The sequence below is a fragment of the Sceloporus occidentalis genome, unplaced genomic scaffold (assembly GCF_023333645.1).
Source record: "Sceloporus occidentalis isolate IW3139 unplaced genomic scaffold, rSceOcc1.0.p SCAF_26, whole genome shotgun sequence".
Classification (NCBI taxonomy): domain Eukaryota; kingdom Metazoa; phylum Chordata; class Lepidosauria; order Squamata; family Phrynosomatidae; genus Sceloporus; species Sceloporus occidentalis.
Genome location: NW_028317006.1, coordinates 576859 through 599225, shown reverse-complemented (window position 1 = coordinate 599225; position 22367 = coordinate 576859). Strand labels below are relative to the sequence as shown.

Sequence of the window (22367 nt, the reverse complement as noted above, 5' to 3'; positions counted from 1 at the left end):
TCCCCTAGTAAATTTTACAACATTTTAGAGGTTATTGAACTGTATTGTTTTACAGCATACAATAAGTGTTCTAACACTTAGGCAAAGTTCAGACTAATGCTAACCTAAAATGGATGTTATGTAGCAGGGGTGGGGAGCCTTTTTTCTGCCAAGGGCCATTTGGATATTTAGAACATCATTCACGAGCAATACAAAATTATCAACTTAAAAATTAGCCCCAGATTGCGCATTTATCCCACAAGACAGCCCTACTTTTAGTATTGATTTATGTGATGCCCCCAGCCAGCCCCCATTGTAAATGAAATCCCCATTTTCCCCCACACCCTTGTTTATTGCCCCAAGCCAGCTCTAAATTGCTTATTTATCCCAACACCCAGCCCCCCTTTTATTTATGTAATGACCCCAGCCAGCACCCCCTTGTGAATTAATACCCCCACACACTTGCATATTGCCCCAGCCAGCCCTAAATTGTGTATTTATGCCAACCAGCCAACCCCCTGCCCTTTTAATATAATGTCAGTCCCGGCACCCAGATTGCATCCACAAGACCTGCCTAGCACCCAGACGCATAGGAAGCATAGAACCATCTTGTGCCATCCTTGCCTCAAACAGCCTCCCTGTGCCATACCTCCCCCTACTTACACATCCTGTCAGGAACCCCAAAACCAGATGCAGTTAAATCACACCTTTTATTAAAAATAATAAATAAAAAGGCAAAAAACGTAATCCAGAGACTTGGTTAAAATACACAGTCAGCAGCCAAAACGGGAACTCAGGTGAGCCAAAGTCAGGATACCAGAGAGCAGGATACACAGGAACAAAGCCAGGGATCAAGATACCGGAGAGCAGCATACACAGAAACAAAGACAGGGATCAGGAACCAGAGTGGGAAGTCAGCAAGGCCAGAATTAAACATGGATAAGCAGCTTGACATCAGAGACCACGCAAGGGAAGAGAAGTACAGACCCTTGCATCTTAGAAAGCTAGATTATAGCAGGAAAGATGCTGGTTTATTAGCAGGTAACCGAGGAAACAGAGGAATGCAGACTGCTCATTAAACTTAGCTGAGGTGTTCAATTACAACACAGAGAAGCAAGTAGTGGAATGGGGGAAGAGTGAGAACCCTAACACATCCATCCTATCACACACATATTCATTCACTCATTCACAAGCATTAATTCACTTATTCACAGATCCTCATTCATTTACTCATTTAAAGATACTCACTCATTCAAAGATACTAATTCATTCACTCATTCACAGATAATCATCCCCTTATCCATAGATACTCATTCACAGATACCCATTCACAAATATTCCCTCATTCAGATACTCATTCATACACTCTCCTCCACCCCTTATCTGTGCCACTTGCAAGTGCTCACGCTTCCCTCTCTGTTGCTCGCACTCGCGTGCAAACAATCTCTCATTTACCGCCCAGGAGAAGCAGGAAGCAGCAGGGTCATGTGACATGATGTAACGTGATGTGACTCCTTCACTGTGCCGCACCTATCTTTCCCCCCACATGTAATTCAGGTACAGATCAAATAACACAAGGAAACAGAGCATTACAGGTATAACGCAACTGAATAAGATATACAAGTTAAAAAAAAACTGTATTTGCAGGTATAGAGTAAATAAATAACAAATGGAAACATAGAATTGCAGATATAGAGTATGAACAAAACAAAAACCCAGACTTGCAGGTACAGATCAACTGACAAATCATGTGGAAACTCAGCACTGAAGGTATAGACTAAATACATAATGCATAAAAAGCCTAGATTGTAGGCATACTTTACAGGTTGTACACCAAAGGCCAGCCCTGGCTCGAGATTGCACACATTGAATTTCCCTAGCACCAATACCGCACACATAGGACTTGCTCAGAACCCAGAATGTACACACAGGATCTGCCACATCACCTAGACCGCACACATAGAATTTACCTAGCACCCAGATAGCACATATAGGACATGCCCCAGCACCCAGATTGCATTCACACACTTGATATACTTCTATCAAATAACAAATTATTGTGGGACTTCAACGGCTAGTTACAACAGCAGAGAAGGAAAGCAATTTCCAAAAATCTAAAATATTATGCTTTGCTTAGATATACTTGTCCTAACATACAAACACACCTTCTCCCCTTTCTCATACTTTCACCCCTATCCCAGTATCTCTCCTCTTTTCCATATCTCTGCTCTTTCTGTCATTGTCACTCCTATTTCTGATTACCCCTTTTATCTCTCTCCCCTTTCTCTTTATCTCTCCCTTTTCTCCCTACCTCCCCCTTTCTCCTAATCTTTCCCACTTTTCATTATCTCTCCCCTTTCTTCCTATCTTTCTTCTTTCCCATTGTCTCTTATTGTCTTATTCTTTTCTCTCCTGTTTTCTATATGTCCCTATCTCTCTTCTTAGACTCCTTCTGTCTTCTTTCTCATTATCTCCATCTTCCCACTATCTTTCCCCTCTTTCTCTCATTACCTCTCCCTTATATCTTTATCTTTTTACATTTTCTTACTATGTATATTCTATACTATATACAGTATCTCTTACCCATCTCTTACCTTCCTAAAGTCCTGGGGTGAGAGCACACTCTTTCAGTGTTCCATCATGGTTCACGCAACTTCAGTGCTGAGGGACATCATATCCCAGCACTCAGCATCAACAGCCGGCACGCATTGCAAGGGAGCAGTAAAACAGTATATACAGTATAAACAGACCTTGCGCTCCCTTGGGACGGTTAGAGGGAGATCTATTATCTCTCCCATGCCTATGGCAGAACCGCAGAGAAGGCACCCTATGGGGTGTTGTGGCCTGTGTGGTCGTACAAGTCGCACACCCATTAGGCTGACCTTGCTTACACATACATGCTCACACACACATACACATTCATCATGTTATGAGACCCTGCTGCTGTGCTACCTCCGTTAGCTGCTACAAATTGGCTGGTCTAGCCTTATGGACAGACTTGGGGGCAATCGCCCCTGAGCCAGCCTGCATTGAACCATAGGGAGCTACTCCTGTAAAATGACCTGCTTCTGTATAATTTAGGGCTAATGCAGGGAGACTTAAGGTAATCTAACTGATTTAACTATTGATGTCATCTTAGACCTTCTTGCAGGAAGAAAAACGCCAGATATTAATGCGGAGTGCTTTGATATGTCATTTCCCTGTGCTCTGCACCTGTGGTGTACATAAGGGTGTATGATCATCTGTCTCATCTATATAATGCAACCTATTGACATGCTTTAATATGGCTCCCATGTACTTCCAGTTATGTTTGAGGATCTCAAAAACTTAAATATCAGAGCAATTATGTCTAAGGCAAATGCATTCAACCCTGGGGATATCTGAAGCTAAATGCTAAAAGTATGGCATGTCCATCTGAAGATTTTCTGACGCTTGCTTTGTGTTATTTTTGGTAACATTCCTTTACTTTCTTTGTGGTTGTGTCCCTTAAAAGGAACATTTATATCCATTTCTTGCATGTATTTTTTTAGCGAAGCCCCAGACAATCACATGCCCTGCAACCTCTCAGTTTCTTTGGATCAAACACTTTGCGTCGCTGCTAGGCCACGCTATTTTGCTTATCCTGATACCTCAGTTTTTCTAGAACGATTGCATATACTGTAGATTTCAATAAGGTACAAATGAAAAGTATTATAGCCTTTTTAGGCTGCTCACCATGTTCTTTTTTTCAGTTTATTGTTACTTAAAATAAGTACTGTGTGATCCTAGTTGCTAATGCTGTATAGGATTGTATCCCCTTTAACTATTGTCTGAGCAAGAGTTCAGAGGCATAGTCTTTTAGAATGTTTCATCTGAGTGTATGAATTGGGTCCACCTTGTGTGGTATTGCTCTGATTAGGAGCTCCTGGTGCCCACAGAAGTAACACTTTGCTCAACTCAGCTCTATGTAAAATCCAAAAGAATCACAAGATTTAGTTCTATAAAACTCTGTACCTCACTAACATTAGCATGCTCCACATTGGTTTATACAGGCATCCTAATGGGTATCACATAAATAGAAACCTAACTAGGGACCAGGGATGGCTATCTACAGATTTTATGTGACCCTAGGCAAACTATTCCACTTGTACTTGCAATGTAAAATGCTATTTCAGTAGAAACAGTCTAGGAGATTACAGAGTAAATTCAACCCCAAAGGTTAAGTATATAACTAAACTAAATTGAGAATGTGTTGCAGACATATGCGAAGATATAAAGACCAGCAAGTATGTTTTTTATTTTAATTATTTTATTTAAAATTCTAGAAAGCAACAAATGCATTCTCAGTCTTAATTTAGCAGTCTATGAAAAAGTCTATAATTTCTCATTTACACAGAGATTGTAAAAGTATAAATAAAGATATAAGATGTTTGCTTGTCTTACAAGTTAATCATAAATTGCAAACCTGAGCACAATGTTTCTGCTTGTTCATTTTGAATGAGGCCCCTTTTTTTCTAGAAGGACCTTAAACAAAATAATATTTTGGCAAAAATGGATTTCTCTATCACTTAAAAAGGTAATTCATGGAAACCCACTAAAACATGGATGCTACTAAGTCTTGATATTCTTTAATGTTCAGGAAAGGATGAGGTTCCTGGATCACTCATTTTAGAGTAAGAGTTCAGATAGGCACAGCTGGTTTGTAAACTTGTTCCTCACAAGTCTTAGGTGGTGGATTTTAAATGGCATCCTGGAACCATTTAAGTACTGGCTCTTTGTTCTCATTCACCCATTTGATATTTGCTTTGGTTTTCTCTATCGCTTGCTCCAGTGTCCGAGTTGCTGTCCCAAAACCAATGTCCTGGTTGTCAAGTTTGAACTGCTCCAGCTGGAAAAAGAAGCAGCAGAATCATTAAAGGTGTGATAGTCTGAAGATCATTTGATAATGAATACCATGCATTTCGGTTCCCTTGTTTCTGTTAATTGTCTTCAAAAGCAAACTCATTGAGTATTACAGGTATTAGCTCCAAAGCTCATGTTGATTACAAGACAGGAAGCATTTGTAGTAGATAGAGGCAGCTCTTTACAGATCTCTGGGTAGCCCTCGCCTAGAGAATTGTGTAGCGTTCGGGAAACTTTAGAGGGATACAGTTCTGGAGAGAGCTACTAAATTGGTAAAGGTTTTGCAGGATGAAAAATATCACGAAAGACTAAAGGATGAGTCTATGACAGCTAGGGAGTCATAGACATTGATGTAAAGCAAGGAAGTTTCACTCCACTGAGAAGGTAGAAGATAATATGTACTGTGATCAAAAACACAAGACTAAGGACCAAACAAGATTTCTACATGCTAGGTTTCTTCTATCTTGACAGATTAGACATAGACAGATTAGAAGAACCGAGGATTCTTAGCTGTCAAAATAATTTTTTCTAAGCAGTATACCATAGTATAATAAGGACCAGTCTAGAGCAGTGGTTCTCAACTCATGGGTCGCGACACTGTCTTCAGTGGGTCGCGGAGGGTCAGGGCCGGACTGGGGGCATACCGGGACAATGTCACTTTCCTGGGGCTGTCTTACACATTCTAGCGGCAATCCGCGAGCAGCAGGCTGTCAGACCTGCAGCCGCAAAAATCAGGGCCATCAGGCAGCCTCCGGTCCGGCATGTACTTTGGCATTACTCCCCGACCGCAAAGCAAGTTGCTTGATTGCTTTGCGGTCGCTGTCTGTTCCTAGTGGGAGCTGAATAAAGTTTTTCTCTTATTGCTCCTCCCCTCTTCCTGCTGCAGCCCGCGGGCAGCCTTTTTCAAAAATTGGATATGAGGTAAAGCATGATTGTAAAAAGCACGAGAATTAATTAAAATAACTATTCAGCGGCATTCAACTGTTTCTGTTCCTTACCTGCTGTAATTCAAATTCAGTGGAGAATCTCCGTGTCACACGTTCGATTAAGTTACCAAAAGAGAAAGAAGATCCCCCAAATCTATGTGAAAAAAACAAAATGCAAAAACATTTTTAAAAAAATCCAGCATGATATTGGCATGTGTCACTCAATAAGTTTGATGTTTAATAAGAGACACTGCATAGTCAGTGGTTCTTAAAGGAGACGCTTACTGAGTGAAGATAATCCTCCATTTGGCTCTCACAAAGTCCCAAGCAAGACTCTGTCCTATCACGTTACTGGAAACGCTGGTAATAGTGGAGACAGTATCTTGCCGACGAATCTTAGTGGTATCCAGTGAAAACTCCAAAAGTCTGCAGAAAAAAGGACGAGGGTTATCTAAACTTGTATATTCATCTCTGTGTTCAAAATAGATATCACATCAAAGGCAGAACATCACAACTTATATACTTGGCAAAGACAGAAGAACCCTCTCATCAATACACCAAGGTTGGGTCGGTTTTGATTCAAAGAGGAAGACAAGAAGGAATAACAAAGCATTAAATGTTTAATCAGGTTTGAAAATGCTGATATTTCTCTTTAACTCAAGTGTCTCTAACACAATATTATCATGTATCCCAAGGTGGCCCTCAATGGTCAAGCGGAGTCCTCAGTGAATTAAACATATCACTGCCATTTATTTTTTAAAATAAACCTGTGAAAAAAATTGTATTCCTTAGTTTGTAGATTATTAGTCAACCTATTCCTTGTCTTAAAAACACTTGTCCTTACCTGTTAAGAATCCAGGGCTCTTTGCTGCAGGCCAGAGCAGACCTGAGTTTGTCCGATTCCTGCGCATTATCTGATGCAGCAAATTTGTCCCATAAAAATTCCCATTCAGCTTCTCCTCCCTGCGCTATCGCAGTGCAGTAAATGTTGGACCTTAGATTTGGATGAATGCTGTGATTTGAAAAGAAACAATTGTGTTAAATTTCTTAAGTTTACACGTGATCTTTTTCTGCGACCTTTAAGGGGAGATTGATAGATAGATGACGGATAAACTGAACTCAACTCACGTATTATTTCCTGACCCCTGCCACTCATTAAATTGTTTACTTGCCAGCTGTCCACACTCAGCAACTCCATAAGAACAAGCAACGCTGATAGCATTGATTTCATTGTATCTGAGGAAGAAAATAATTGGATTGGCAAATAATATTTCCAAAACCAGCCACCTTCCTTTTAGGCAGAAGTTCAACTAACTTGTGATCACTTTTTCTACCAACGTTTGCAATTATTTCTTTGCTTTATTTTTCCGTGAAAATCTGACTTTTAACTTGCACTATCGTTCAGTCCAGTTCTTGAGGCACTGTATAACACATTTACATTGGCAGCTAATCTCATTACATTTGCTTAGAGATGTGAAATTATCTAACAGTTGCACCTGCAGAAGCTGGCTGGTGGATTAAAAGCCTTCCAAAACAGATTTTCTAAGTAATAATTTGATCCCTTCTTTCATGTAGGAATGATCAACTATTGTAAAATGTAAAAAGCCCACTCAATCCCTCATTCCACTTACTGATCTGTTAAGGATTCTGGACGTTTGGTAAAATTTTCCGTGACTTTTTCAAAGTGTTTAAACAAAGGAGTAACTTGCTTCTTTAAGTATTCCTGTAAGACAAAGCAAATCATTCTATTTACTAAGATATTGTTGAAGATAAATAATATTGTATTACATAAACTTAATGTGTTTTCTATATTAACCAACATATTAACCAAACTAACCAACTATACGTATTTTATGTCATTAGGCAAAAGAAATGTGTATTTCACACTGCTTGATCTGGATCACATGCTTCAAAACCTAGACTAGACCCTTAAATTCCAAGGTTGAAGCTTATGCGTCCCCACTATGCACCTCCAACATGTATTTTGCACCATTGCAACATATGTAGCAACATTTTTAAAATGGCTAAAAACAATACATACAGTTTTTGCTATCTCACTAAGGATTCTTATTCAATGTAATAACTGGGGCTGGTTGGGATAGGATAGTGGCCAATTATGTCTTTCTCCCAACCAGAAAAACAGATTTAGCCTAGCAGGAGACAATGTGATTTTAGTTTTTAGAGTCATTTCCGGATGTGTTTTTTTAAATTTACTTCATTAGTTTTACTTGGGGTGTTTAGAATAGCAAGGACCTCATGTAGTCACCACCGCACCTTATCTGTGCCATGTAGATATAGAACTCAATTCAATGCATCTATGTTTTCTTATATTGCAGATCAATTTTCAGTTTGCTAGTATGGCCCAAAGTTACTTTTCTTGTGAAAACATTTGCAGTAAGTGTTACGCTTTTTTTAGCATGAAAAAAAAGATATGTTATCAGTGCGATAGGTTTTTATCTGGCCATAAAACGTTTTGTGCCTCTATGTTGTAAACTGAGTTGGTGGGAACACAAGCCGCTGCTGAGAAGGTCCCATGTAATGACAAACAGAACAGTATGGCAGGTATCAGAGCAGTGATAATGGGGTAATTACCTTCATTGGCCCGTACACCTCTGAGCGATCAAACATCTGTGTAAAGTAACTGAGGCTGCTTAACATGGCCTGCCAGGGCATGTATTCAGTGTCATTGGAGATGTATCTCGTGGTGTCTAAAGCTCTTGTTGTATTGATATACTTGGCTCTGAAACATAAGGGAAAAATGAATCTGCTTTTTATCACATAAAACCTTAACTTATTAATCCTTAAAAATGCAAATTAAAAGTAAAATGTCAACAGATAAATATGAAAACAAAAAATATAGGTAGATTCAGTAAGGATAAGAATAAATATATACGGATTTTATTGAGAAGGGTCATTGGCAAACTAAGAAATCACTAGCGGGTCAATATATCTGTCAATTTTAGACATAGCTCACCTTGCCAAATTAAAAGCATCATCAATGATCTGGGCACGGTTGATAACAGGAATACTCTGCAAGGCAGAAAATATAAAAAATGCTCATAAGTGCTCCTTAAAAAATCAGATAAGACTTAAGAAATGTAGAGAAGTGACAGTTTCAACACAAAATATCCATGCTTTAAGGCACTGGTTGACGATCTGTAATCACTCCTTGTCTTCGCTAACATTGTTGCTCACAGCATATGGCTTTAGAAAGGTGATGTGACTTAAAATGAGACAGGACATGGGTGTCATATTTTCTATTCATTTTGCAAGTATCCATGGGGGCTGTATTGAAATGAGGTGTTTTTTCCCCGAACTGCTCCTTCCTTACATATGTATTTATACATATACACCTTTGCCTTATGCCCAGTCTGACCAACAATTTTCATGAGGAAAAGTCTTTTATAGTGATAAAAACACCCGAGGGTTAAAAGCACAAGTAACGCACAGCTCTAATTTCTGTGTCAGGGATATTCCACAAATCATACACACCAAATGTCTGCTCTGCAGCTCCGCAATAAGCCTGTCCCAGTTTCCATCGTCGTAATTAACTCTGTAGTATCCCGTGACATTGATATTTGCTAGAAGCCATTCACTTCCAGTGGTCTTAAATTCATTCAATAATTCTAGCCATGTAAAAAAAAAAAAATAGAACACATTGACAAATTAACATTACAGACAATTTATTCAAGCGGCCAAGCCCACTGCTCATGCGCTAGTACAGTGTGATTCTGTTTTTTCAGTATTTGATACAAGTTGGGAGACAATGTTATCAGAAAGTATTTGAAAAACCTTCTTTAAAGTTTTGATATCCAAAGCTCAATCCCAATGATACATCCAAAATCCAGATATTTTCAAAATCACTACTTGTCTAAGCAGATCAAAGTAAAACTTCAAGCAGCTAATTAAGTTAAACTAGCCATTCTAATGTCCAGAAGATATTCAATATAAATACTGTGCAACCTTTACATATAGGTTTGAAACCCTACACATCATCATATCTATGTTTTGCATGTATGTTTGAGTATTTATTAAATGTGTATGTAAACTATATATACAATGATATGTCTAAATGTTATATATATTAAAAATGGCTGGAAAAGGGATCTCTAAATAAGTAGGAAAAGGATATTAAGACAAAAAAAATGAAATGATTTAATATCATCAAGTAAGTAGAGGTATAACGCTGGAAATACAGATTGGAAAGCTAATTACAGGAAATACTTTGGTTACCTATTAATGAGTTTATATAGGGCTGGGTTAGTCTGGATTTCATGTAATCTAACAAATAGGCACCAGCATTGGAGGGGTTATTAACAATCTACTTTTTCTATTCTGGGGAAACTTTACATTGCTTATTTACAAAGAGGGTAAATAAGAGGGTATGTTCTTAATTGTAATCATGGCTTCATGTTAGCAGTACTGGGTCAGTTTTTATTGGTGAAAATATTTATTGCTCAACTTGTTACAATGTTGCAAAGTTAAGTTCATTTTCTTCATGGCGACAGAGTTCTTGTTGTAACATTGTAACGTGCCGAGCAATAAAATTCTTTCCAGGTGGTTTTTACCTGCCAATTTTGACAGATTTCTGCTGGCGTAAAATCAGGAAGACAAGTAAGAAAGACACTCTTAGCATACACAGGAAAATGTTTTTTTTTTAAATAACCCTTGCAGTGCTGCCGCAGAATGAAAAAGTAGTGTATGAGTAAACCCCTGATAATTTTATTTTAGACTGGTCAAAGAATTGCAAAGTTGCGCTATTTACCTCTAATAACTTACTAAAGGAACAGTGTACAGAAGGGTTTTAACTCTATCAATTCAATATTAATTATGAAGAGGCAACAATAGCAACTTTCTCCAGCAAGAGTAGTTGAGTGGACTCTGTATAATATATAAATCAACAGCTGAGGAGCTAAACCACAACTTTCCTGCAAAATCCCCTGTCGACCCTCCCTTCAGTGAATAAACCAAGTTGGCCATGGTGGCTCCACCAAAATGATCCTGTATTTCTGCAGCTTTAAGCAAGCTGTACATACTTAGTTATGGAAAAAAAGTTAGTTTTGAAAATAATAAATGCATATTTGTCGTCCTTCCCAACTTTGTTTAACAAAATGTATCGCATATAGAGGAAGAATAATAATGATACCTGATTTGTTCTGAAGCCATGCATTTCCAGAGCTACTGGTTTTAAAATAGGAAATCGGCACAATCCATGTATAACTAAAAAAAAAAAAATGATTGACAATAAATATATATGAAATGTACAACACTTAAAATAACCAGAAATTATTTCTAAATGGCATGCTCATATGCAGAATTTCTATAGTTTGTATCTTGGGGAAAAACAGCTATTGAATGTAAATACATAAGCTTGGTAATAGCATAATATAGTGCTTATTAAGCACACTTCTGAAGCAAACCTTCTGCACAAACCACCCCAGTGGTAAGCAACAGGTTTACCAAGAGGAGGCATGCACCTCTGGCAATAGGAATCAAGAGAAAGGGCACCTCTGGATTGCCCATAAGAAGACAGGTATACAAGTATACCTGTACCACTCATAAATATTAGGTGTACTTCTAATTTTTGGACACTCTTCACAGACTGCATCTTAACCTACCCATTCTCCTTCAAGACTGTGATGTAATTTTGACCCTGGTTAAGTGCAGAGAAAGGAACTGAGGGCAAGAGGGATCTAAACCATTGAGAACATTTGTGAAATTGAGATGTAAACTACATGGACAAAAGTATTGGGACACACCTCTTAAGTATTGAAATTAGGGTTTGGGCCGCTTACTTCCAGTGAAGGAAAATCTTAATGCTTCAGTATACCAAGACATTTTAGACAACGCTAAGCTTCCGACTTTGTGGGAACAGATTAGGGAAAGCCATTTTCTATTCCAGCATGACTGGGCCCCAGTGCTCAAAGTATGGTCCATAAAGACATGGTTGGATGAGTTTGGTGTGGAAGAACTTGACTACCCACACAGAGCCCTGACCTCAACCCCATCAAACACCTTTGGGATGAACTGGAATAGAGATTACAAGCCAGGCTTTTTCATCCAACATCAGTGCCTGATCTCACAAATGCTCTACTGAATGAATGGGCTAAAATACATACTAATGTCTATGTATTTAGAATGCAATGTCATAAAAGCCCCTGTTGGTGTAATGGTCCCAATACATTTGTCCATATAATTTACATGAACATATAAGCTTTTTTCTCCCATGTATGTTAATATATCATCATTCCTGTATAGTCAAGTAGTCTAACCTTTCTTTGCTATTACTCTCTCTTATTCTTTGAAATTTCCATTTTTGTTTTCTTGGTTAAACTCACTTGAAATCAGATGTCCGGGTAACCACAGATACTCGATCCAAAAGGAAGTGTTGTTGAGTTACAGTTCCGGTTGTTGTGTCAATTTTCACTACAGGGAATCCCATCTGTAGGACCCATGTATCCATGATTGCGCTAATACTATTAGGAAGTATCAGTCCATTTGAGTTGACAGCCTTTGAAGAAGGAAACAGGTAACTGTTAACATTAGTTATTGTATTAATATTACCTAGAAAGTGTCAGTTTACATCTTATCTATCAGGATGTTTCATCAATACACCAGTAATTCAGATTAACAGCAAAACACTTATTTGCCAAAATGCAAACTAAATGCACTATATATACAGTATATATACTGTATATTTCTATATGTGTGTGTAACCTTATAGACAATTTCAAACCTTTCTCCTGTTAAAGATCCCTGAAAAAAATCTGCCTCCTTGTATTTAGCACCTTTAGCACCAAAACAGGCAGAAAGGGGGATACGGAGGTGAATTTTCCCCGGGGCTTTCCTAATTTGAACATACTCCTAGAAACCTTGCCCTGTCCTAAATATATCTAATTGTTAACACTGTTACTCACTTGTTGCAAATGGAACCACAGGTCAGTGTACACTGTGTTATCGTATTCGAAAGCTTTCAGATAGGTCTGGAAAAAATAATTTTATTAATTTTTTTTTCCAATTCTCTGTTTATTAAAAGATATGAAAATACATACATGTCATCGTAAGCATAAATCCGTACAGTGGTCGAAGCACACAGAGCGGCATCAGGCCGACAGTAAAAAAGAGTACATGTACAACACAGGTAAGCGTAAGATATCTCAGAGTTCGTAATGACCAGAACGATACTTAATATCGTAAAATATGCAATACATTATCTTAGATGTTATGAGTTTATACAATGGTATAAAAGCAAGTTGCAAACATGACATGTGGGTACACAGGAGGAGAATGAGTCATCAAAATAAAGGTATGCAAACAAACATAAACTCAAACTAAATATAAAAATAGGGATTGTAAATCCCAACCGGTGGAGAACTGCACGATAGGAGATCGACAAGCATATACGAAAGGAGAACCAAGGAAATGAAAATAGAGATTATCAGCGTATGAGCTATACGACAGATATCCAGAAAAATAGAGTGCCAAATCTAAGAGAGGTCTAATCAGGAGAACTCCCCCCAAGCAGATCGACTAAGGACGAAGACGTCAGGAAAGAATGCCAAGGTAACCACTTCGAACCATTTTTATGTGCTGAACCCCTCGAGAAGTGCACTAGTTCCTCCATTTGTTAAATGAAGTTCACACAATTCAACCATGCAGAAAGTGGTGGAGTCTTAGGTTGTTTAATTTTTAATTATTTCACAATATGCATGACACAATAACTACAATTAATAGACTCTACTTTATGTTTATTCAGCTTTTGCTAATAACACAAAACTAAATGTGTGTACTTAATATTAGCATGCTAATATAACCGAAGAAGATAAGATACTTACAGCCAGTCCTTTAATAAACACATCTTCTGTGATGAAGTTTGATAACATCCGGATGACAGAAGCCCCCTACATGAAAATGAAAATAAAACTCATTATGTACAATGCACAGGAAACTTCACAGCAAAACTAACGAGAACGAATTGCAAAAGTGATGACAATTTGGATTTGTTAGATTCGTTGCCACGTGTAGCTGCCGCCATTACAAGCCATTTGGTGCTCGTTCATGAGGTAAAGTGTAGGGACTATATGTAGGAGGGTAAATATCAATGACTGAGATTGATGCTCATTACTCATACTCTTGCTAGTTAATGAATAGTTTATTCCTTAGAAGGGTTTAATTGATTAATACAGTTGGTCATTTGGCCATAAATATTGGTGATTAAACCAGTCATTATAATATATGCCTGCCCAGGCACAGTGCTCTACTACTACTACTGCTGCTGCTGCACATCTTTGACTGTCTTTACTCTGGGGGGAAAAATCTATATTTAGGGGAAATCCACTCCTGCTCCACAGGGCTGCATGTACCTATGATGTGCCAGTGTCTGCCTGCCCAGGCCTGGTGCTCTACTGCTACTGTTGCATCTCTTTGGCCATCCTTACTCTGGGGGAACCTTTTTGTAAAAAAAATCTATAATACTGGGCAAATTCAGTCCTGCTACACAGGGCTGCATGTACCTATGATGTGCAAGTGTCTGCCTGTCCAGGCCCGGTGCTCTACTACTGCTGCACCTCTTTGACTGGCCTAACTCTGGGGGAACTTTTTTTAAAGGAGTCCAGAAGGTGTCAGGGACCTCCCTCTTTTGGGAACACCCTGGAATGTCGTTACCAATCAAAAAAGACCCCTGAATTTTGTCAGAAATAAGCGGCTGGGAAACTTTCCCCCAAAGCGATTTTGGTTGCCATGCACATGTCTACTTTTAGCCATGTGGGACCTCTTTACCTTGCTGTAAGCGATGGAGTCAAACAGTTCACTTATTTCAGCTGGAGTGTTCACTTCCTCTTCTTTTGATGTGAGTGGATGGGAAGAAGCCAACGCATCTATTGCCATTACTCGGTGTACATCATACAGCACTATCAAGTCTTTCTGTGGGGGTTTAATGAAATGGGATAGGGCAAATTAACCAATCATGGATCCTGGCATGTAGCGCAGCAAACTGTAATTTCAGCCCAAAGACATTTCACTTGTTAAATTGTAAAGTCCAAGTAAATGGAGTTTTATGAGAGAATCTAAAAAAAACATACTATGTTCCACGTAGGCTCTGCTATGTCTGCTCCCAAGTACTCCACGTATGAGGCAAATCCTTCATTCAGCCACAGGTCGTTCCACCATCGTATTGTCACAAGGTTTCCAAACCACTAAAGCAAGAAGATAATAAGTATTGTAATTAAAAAAAAAAACATGTTAATTGCATTTACTCTGCTCAGTTTGGTTCCATGATCAAAGCCAAAGCCATGATCAAAGCCACTTTTGGGAGGCTACTTTACTTATCCCCAACTCTCTGAGTAAAGTACTATTTCCTTACATTACATCTAAGCCTCTAACCCTCTAGTTTTAGGTTATGCACTTTAATTCATCGAATGGGGTTTATTCACTAAAGGGAGAGTTGTGAGGAGAGTTTGCAGGAAAGTTTTAACCCCTCACTCGCTATTTATATACAAAAGCTTATGTAACTTTACATCTTTTTCTATGCCCAATTAAGGCATCAACACTTGCCAGCACTATGCCTTCAGTCTGTGAGGGTGCAACATACCTGATGAGCAAGTTCATGAGCTACCACTGTGGCCACTCTCTCCTTGTTGCTAATAGATGACACTTGAGGGTCAAATAGTAAAGCAGTCTCCCTGTAGGTCACCAGCCCCCAGTTCTCCATGGCTCCAGCACTAAAATCAGGAAGAGCAACTTGGTCTGCAGAACAGAGTTTAAAGTTAGCAGGGAATTGATATTAACATAAAAACCAACCCCGAAATAATTGTTTGAAAAACATGTAGGAAAAGGGGGTGGGTGATAATTATTACAAGGGTTTCTCCCATTTCATTTATTTCTACTGTCACCACCCTAAAATGAATTTCTAAATATTATAACTAGAATAAGATAAATAGTACTTCTCATGCAAAGATTCTAATGTTGAATAAAACGGCTCAGCATGAATTGGTCTCTTCGGACAGATGCGTATTCTACCAGCAGATACCGACTCATTTATTGTATTAAAAATTTTAATACACATCTAAAATGCTTTCGTAATATTACAATTGCTAATGGTTATACACACCTGATTTTGGTAGAGGGTAAGGGGCATCATAATATTTTGCAAAATAATCCAGAATTGGTTTGGTTATACTTAATGCATATTCTCCTTGTTTCTCATCTTCAATAGCTTTTTTACGGCCCCAGATCTGAACCTAGATTAGAAAATGTAAAATTCATGCTTCGTTCCATAAAGCCAATCATGCCTCTAACATTTTTGTATGTCATCTTGCACTTACATCTTTCAAAACCCAAAAATAATTAAAGGCTTTGTGGACAAAAATCATGTCACAAAAAGCAAGTGTAACTCTGCAATCAAACGTACCCCGGTGGTTGTGCTGTTTCCTGGATCACCAGTAGAACTGAACTGGGAGACTATAAAAGCCACAAGGTATGTGGACATCTTCACAGTTTTATCGAACACTGTGACATTCCAGGTTTCTCCATTATCTTCTATTACATGTTTAGCTAAAAATGGGAAAAAAAAAACTTAAAAATCATAAAAAAGTTCTATTGTGTTAAAGACCACAAGAAGTGAATGCTACAAACCAAAGGCATTTCATTTTGAATGCAATGAGATTGAAGGCAATTTGTGTTGCCTTATTTTCACCCCAGTCACCCAGCTGGAAGAGGGTATATACTGTGATAGTACATGCTATTGTATTTATGATAAACATTTACCTATAGGATTCATGTTTGATAGAGCTACATAGTCTGGCTTGTGTATTAGGGTGATGTTGAATGTTGCTTTCATTGCTGGCTCATCAAAGCAGGGAAATGCTTTCCTGGCATCCGGGGCCTGCATCTGAGTGGTGGCAATGATCCTATTACCAAAAAGATAGATTTACCATTAAAGATCTACATAATGTACGTTCAGCTATTAATTTATGCATGTACTGTCAATAGAGTTGTCTCCCAACATCAAATAGCATACACTGTACATTAGGTTACATTATTCCAAGTCTTACTTGGTTTGTCCATCTTCCACGTATTCACTCCGATAAAATCCAGCCAGGTCATCTGCCAGCTCCCCTACAAACTCAGTGTACAGAGAATAGTTTTTACCAACTTCAAGACCGTTAGCAGCATGTATCACCAAATACTGAGTCACTGGCACTTCTCTTATATTTGATATAGCAAGAGTATTTAAAGCAGCATCACGAAGAATGGCTTTGGTAGGTGTAGTGGTATAGTTGAGCTTGTTGCTGTGTATCAAAACAAGGTTGGTGGCTTCATGGCATGTGAAATAAGCAGTACTTTTTCCAAAGAATACATAAAGTCCTTGAGTATTCTTCTCTAGAACTGGTTTCAGTTCAACATCATAATGATATGGAATTAGGGATTTTGGAAGCCGGTACTTGTTCCATGGTTCATCAGATGGAGCACTGGTGGGAGAGGTGCCATGGCTGCTGCTGCTGGGACTGGTGCCATGGCTGCCACTGCTTGAAGCTTGAGATCCTGATGTGACCTTTGTTGTGGCTGTGCTTGTTGTTTCAGGGGGATTGTTAAGCTCATAGTTTTTTTCCTTCTCCTGGGAATACACAACTGATAGAGCTATGATAGTAGACACAGCAGCAACAGCAAACAGGATGCCAACAACGGCAATCAATTTGCTAACATAGAAGCCCTTGGCCATCGTGCTGGGAAAAGGTGCTGCAGGAACAGGGAAGGCAGATGCTGGCCTTTATATCTCCTCACTTCAAAAGCCAGAGGGTCGTGCCTGTGTAAAGCTAATCGGTAAAATATTAACTGTATGGTACAAAGGTTGTAAGCAGAACAGCTTAATTATCTTTTTTATAAACTTCCACATTTGCTCTACACTGGTTGAGCTGTAAATACAGGATAATGGAAACAATCCAGTTCTACCTCAATGGAAAGCCGTAACAATAACTTTAATCCTGAAATTATAGTTATATATTTGTATATATTAGTATAATTACTCATTATATCATAGTTTACTAATACAGGTCTGGGATTAAGCGTTAATTTAATTCTTAATATTTTATACATACAGTATGATGTTTTGCACACACTCCAGCTTGTTGTGGTGGTGATATGAAACACTATATCCCTATATAGTCTGGCTTCTAAATCTTTGTGTGACATTAGTGAAGTTGTATGGGATGACTACTCTCCATGTAGAGGTAGTAATATATCATTTTAAATATCAGCAATTCAGTACACTCATCACATTTAATCTTGTCTCCAGATTTTGGTACCATTTCATATGCTTACATATTCATACAGTAAAGTTATATACTGTAAACTTTCAACACAGATTAACACCAGGGGCGTACCTAGAGTATTTGGCATCCAGACAGGTCCTATATTTGATCCCCTCCACACACACGCCCGCTCACTCATACTCATGCTCCCTCACATACTCTCACCCTCTGACTCTCTCACGATCTCTATCAATGTATCCCATGCGTTCTCCACTGACCGTTTCCATGTCCCTGTCTCCGAAATACTTGAGAGGCTGAAAAAATGAAGATGGATTTGCAGAATAAGAGAAGCATCTCAGCACCTCTTTCACCACAAATCTGTATTTTTCTTCTGGCCTCAGAGTACTTTCACAAAAGGGTGGAGGAAAGGTTTGCCCAGTAGCTCCTCACTCAGTAAGGCAAATATCCATGTTTTGTTATATGTGATATTCCAATACGTTATATTCTCAGATTCATGCTGTAGCACTAGCTTATTCCATCCCAACACATTTGTTTTTAAACAAATACTATTTTTTCCAATACTTGGTTGTATTAAATCTTAGATAAATATTAAAGGGCAATAAATTCAGCCTTAGAGGTTACCTGCAGTTTGCAACTAATCAGAATTTCTGAACTTGGTAGGCATTTGACATATGGATGACCTATTAAGTACAATAAAAATCACTGAGTTTTAGTCTGCTGCAAACCCAAACCTCATTTAAAAAAAACAACTTGGTGTATGGTGAGTGTAAGAGCTGTCATTGTAGAATTCATTTAAACTGGGATCTAGATGAACTAACTTAGGACTTACCACTCTAGTAAAAATCACCATTGATGTGTATGTATGTATGTATGTATGTATACATATATATATATAATTAAAAATATATAGATTCATCTCTATGTAAAGTCAAGATTGCTATTTGTAAAATGTATATAGGTGGTAGTAGAAAGTAAATGCCCGCTTTAGACAAAACTCGGCTAAGAAGTACAGTAGCCAGATCACCACTCATGGACAGCTGTTTCATCCTTAATGGGACTCGTCAGCATGAGGTTGTGATATTGGCTTAATACTTGAGGCTTGGGGGAGCACAAGAAATACCAAATATTAAGCCAGTATCACAACAGAGCGGTGATCTGGCTACTGCACCTCTTTCCTGAGTTTTGTCTAAAGGCTGTCTTGTACAACGGACATTTACTTTCAAGGGTTCCATGTATAAAGTGGATATGGAGGCAAAGGTGATAATTGTTGACCTTATTTGCATGCGCCTACCCAGAATCCCTTGTGGTTGTGGCAGCACCACAAATATAAACAAACAAACTTTAGCAGATCTGAGGCATATCTGCAATGTATCATTTGAAAGTTTTAATGGCATCAAAACAACACATACATTTTTATAACTTCTATGCTTTTGTTTCACATGGCAATTAAGGATCCCATGAGAAATTATTGAAAGGTAAGATTCCTTCAGCCATAGACAGAATTCTTTATTTTCAATGCTAGCCAGTACAGTGACATGCATGGGGCCAGACACTATCTGAGCACCATCACCTGTAAGGATGTAGCAAAGTAGAAACCAAGGTTTCTGTGTAAGCCCCCTTAGTGATGCAGCATGCCTACTGTGAGCTATGTTTAACCAGGTGCACCTGCAAATTAAGTGCGCAACCATAGAGAGCCCAATCTAGAAGCCTGGTTAGGAATAATACGACATATGAACATTAACATGGACAGCTTGGGTACAAAGTGCAAGATATGGTGTCGGAAATGGGGTATATTTGGGAAAAGGGAATTAAAGGCGTCAACACACCATCGTCTAGAGGTAAATAGTTAAAATCCACAAAGCTCAAATAATAACAAGAAAATGCTTCTTTGTTAAGAAATTGGTGAGTTTAATACTGAGATGAAGCCCATGAAAGGCTAACACACACAGGGTTACATTGGTAATGAAGATGGATGGTAACAAGGACGTAACAGATAAAACTAACTGCAACATGAATTGTAATCAGCTATTAGGGGTGACACACAATTCTTATAGGAAGAAAAAAATCACATTCACAGAGATCAAAATCCTGCAATACATGCAATACACTATTTACAGTTGTACAGTTGCCTTTTGATGTGGGCTTCATGAGACTACATTTGTATTTAAACAAAAGTCTCCACCTGTCCTTTCTGTGAAGATGTGAATTCAACTGGCCAAATGTTGTTTAGTTAGGTCAGATCACTTTAACTCCTTTTACACCTATAAAGACTGTATTATATATTTGTAATATAAATATGTTATCATGCTCGATAAGGTGTCTAACATAGTCTGCACACTACCTCCACATATGGAACATAGCAAATTATCATGATTATTGTTATACAGTTTTTTACTAGGACCATTATAGAGCAATAACTCTAAGGTTACCTTTAAAAGTGCTGCATGTTTTGCAGGCTTGTTGTGTTGATGATTACATAGCTTTATAGCTGTTGCATGTCCTGCATTATTTTTGACTGGAGTCCATTTCATGCACATGCAAAACGCAATGAGATATGAGTTATTCTTTTGCAAATGTAGGTGTAAATGAAAAATACAAATAAAAAGCAGGGGCAAATTAATTCTACAGTGAAGGAAAAAAATATTTGATCCCCTGCTGATTTTGTACGTTTGCCCACTGACAAAGACATGATCAGTGTATAATTTTAATGGTTTATTTGAACAGTGAGAGACAGAATAACAACAAAAAAATCCAGAATATCGCTAGTTATAAATTGATTTGCATTTAACTCAGTGAAATACACGTCCTCTCAGTGTAACGTGCGCGCGTCACCGCTCGAGCGCCACCCACCAGTGGCAGACTGGCGAGGGACCGCGGCGGACCCGGTAGGTATCACACCTCGAAACCTTAATTACTTGGAGAGGATCTGCATTTATATTTATATGCGTTATTCTGGATTTTTTTTGTTGTTATTCTGTCTATCACTGTTCAAATAAACCTACCATTTAAATTATACACTGATCATGTCTTTGGCAGTGGGCAAATGTACAAAATCAGCAGGGGATCAAATAATTTTTCCTTTCACTGTATGCAATACCTGAAGGGACCAAAGGGTGGCAGGGAAAAGGTGGAAATGAATAATAATTTTTTTTTTATAAAAAGAAATCATTTTCCTGAACACATTAAAGTATTGAGATGTATATCAATACTGTGTTTAAGTTACTTAATAAGAGAAGGGCTCAGTTTCATTAAATGTGCCATATATTTGGTTAAGGTACAGTAACTTGTGTATGTATCATTTATAGACCCCTGGACATGTAGAAGAACTAGATAATATACTAATTGAGGAAATAGCTAAAATGAAGGAGGATAATCATGGGTGATTTTAATCTTCCTGATGTGAACTGAAAATCCAAAGTAGCTGATTGTGCCCAGAGTGCAGATATTCTAAATTCCCTACTGGGATTATCTTTTAAAAAAAAAAGTAGTTGAGGAGCCAACTCATAAGGAGGCCATATTAGAGATTTGGAGATTTGTTAACGGATCTTACTGTAGGTGAAAGTTTGGGATCTAGTGATCATCTGTGTGGTTTAATATAAGAACAGTGACTCACATCTCACAGAAAAGAAAGTTTTAGAAAAAAAAAAAACTACTTTTCAAAATAGAAAATATGTGTATAGGAGTCACTATCAATAGAGTCCAGGAGAATGGGGTTAGTTAAAAGCTGAATTATTGAAGACAACTGAACATTGTATTAAGCTGGTCAGTAAGAGCAAAAAAGAAGAAACCACTGTGGTACTCCGCAGAAGTGGCCAGAATAGTAAAAAAAAAAACCCCAAAAAGGTAGCATTGAGTAAATACAAAAAACCCAAAGTGAGGAAGATAGACAGATCTATAAGATTGGGCAGAATCAAGCAAAGCAAAAAAATGTTTTTAGATATAGAAATGAGAAAATGAAAGTAAAACAAGGAGTAGTTAGATTAAAAATAAAAGAAGGAAGGTATGTAGAAGAGGATAAAGGTCTAGCTGATGGCCTCAATTAATATTTTTCTTCAGTTTTTACAAATGAAAATGAATTTGATACATGTGATTTTATCGAGGCAGAGGTTCTACTTGAGTTGTCAAAGGTAAAGGCCAATAAGTCGATGGGGCCTGATGGGATACACCCCAAGTTAATAAAAGAGCTTCGGGGTGTACTAGCAAAACCGGTAACTGATATATTTAACGAATCATTGGTAATGGGAGTCGTCCCAGAGGATTGAAAATGAGCGAATGTTGTGCCCATTCACAAAAAAGGCAGTAGGAAGGAGTC

General features: G+C 38.2%; 1 protein-coding gene across 2 annotated transcripts; it reads right to left on the bottom strand.

Annotated features, from left to right (window-relative positions):
* Positions 1–4696: 4696 nt before the first annotated feature.
* Positions 4697–17505, bottom strand: LOC149299980 (aminopeptidase N-like). Of its 2 annotated transcripts, none has more exons than XM_089485690.1 (20): positions 16838–17505; positions 16545–16693; positions 16195–16337; positions 15895–16018; positions 15376–15530; positions 14867–14980; positions 14565–14708; positions 13622–13687; positions 12704–12769; positions 12125–12297; positions 10933–11006; positions 9279–9412; positions 8761–8816; positions 8379–8526; positions 7418–7509; positions 6915–7022; positions 6631–6798; positions 6072–6212; positions 5859–5940; positions 4697–4846 (listed from the first exon to the last, which is right to left on the bottom strand). In XM_089485690.1, the coding sequence occupies exons 1-20, from the start codon at positions 17503–17505 to the stop codon at positions 4697–4699; spliced, it is 2955 nt and encodes a 984-aa protein (XP_089341816.1). The 2 variants fall into 2 exon arrangements, with proteins under 2 accessions (XP_089341816.1, XP_089341815.1); XM_089485689.1 differs by having other exon boundaries at positions 15895–16024; positions 16551–16693.
* Between the last annotated feature and the right edge of the window lie 4862 nt (positions 17506–22367).

Coding starts and splice junctions, on each gene's coding strand:
- LOC149299980 (XM_089485690.1), bottom strand. CDS start 17,505: ATGGCCAAGGGCTTCTATGTTAGCAAATTGATTGCCGTTGTTGGCATC. Junction 14,709..14,866: donor CAGAGCCTACGTGGAACATA/GTATGTTTTTTT, acceptor AAACCCCCACAG/AAAGACTTGATAGTGCTGTA. Junction 9,413..10,932: donor ATGGCTTCAGAACAAATCAG/GTATCATTATTA, acceptor TTACATGGCTAG/AATTATTGAATGAATTTAAG.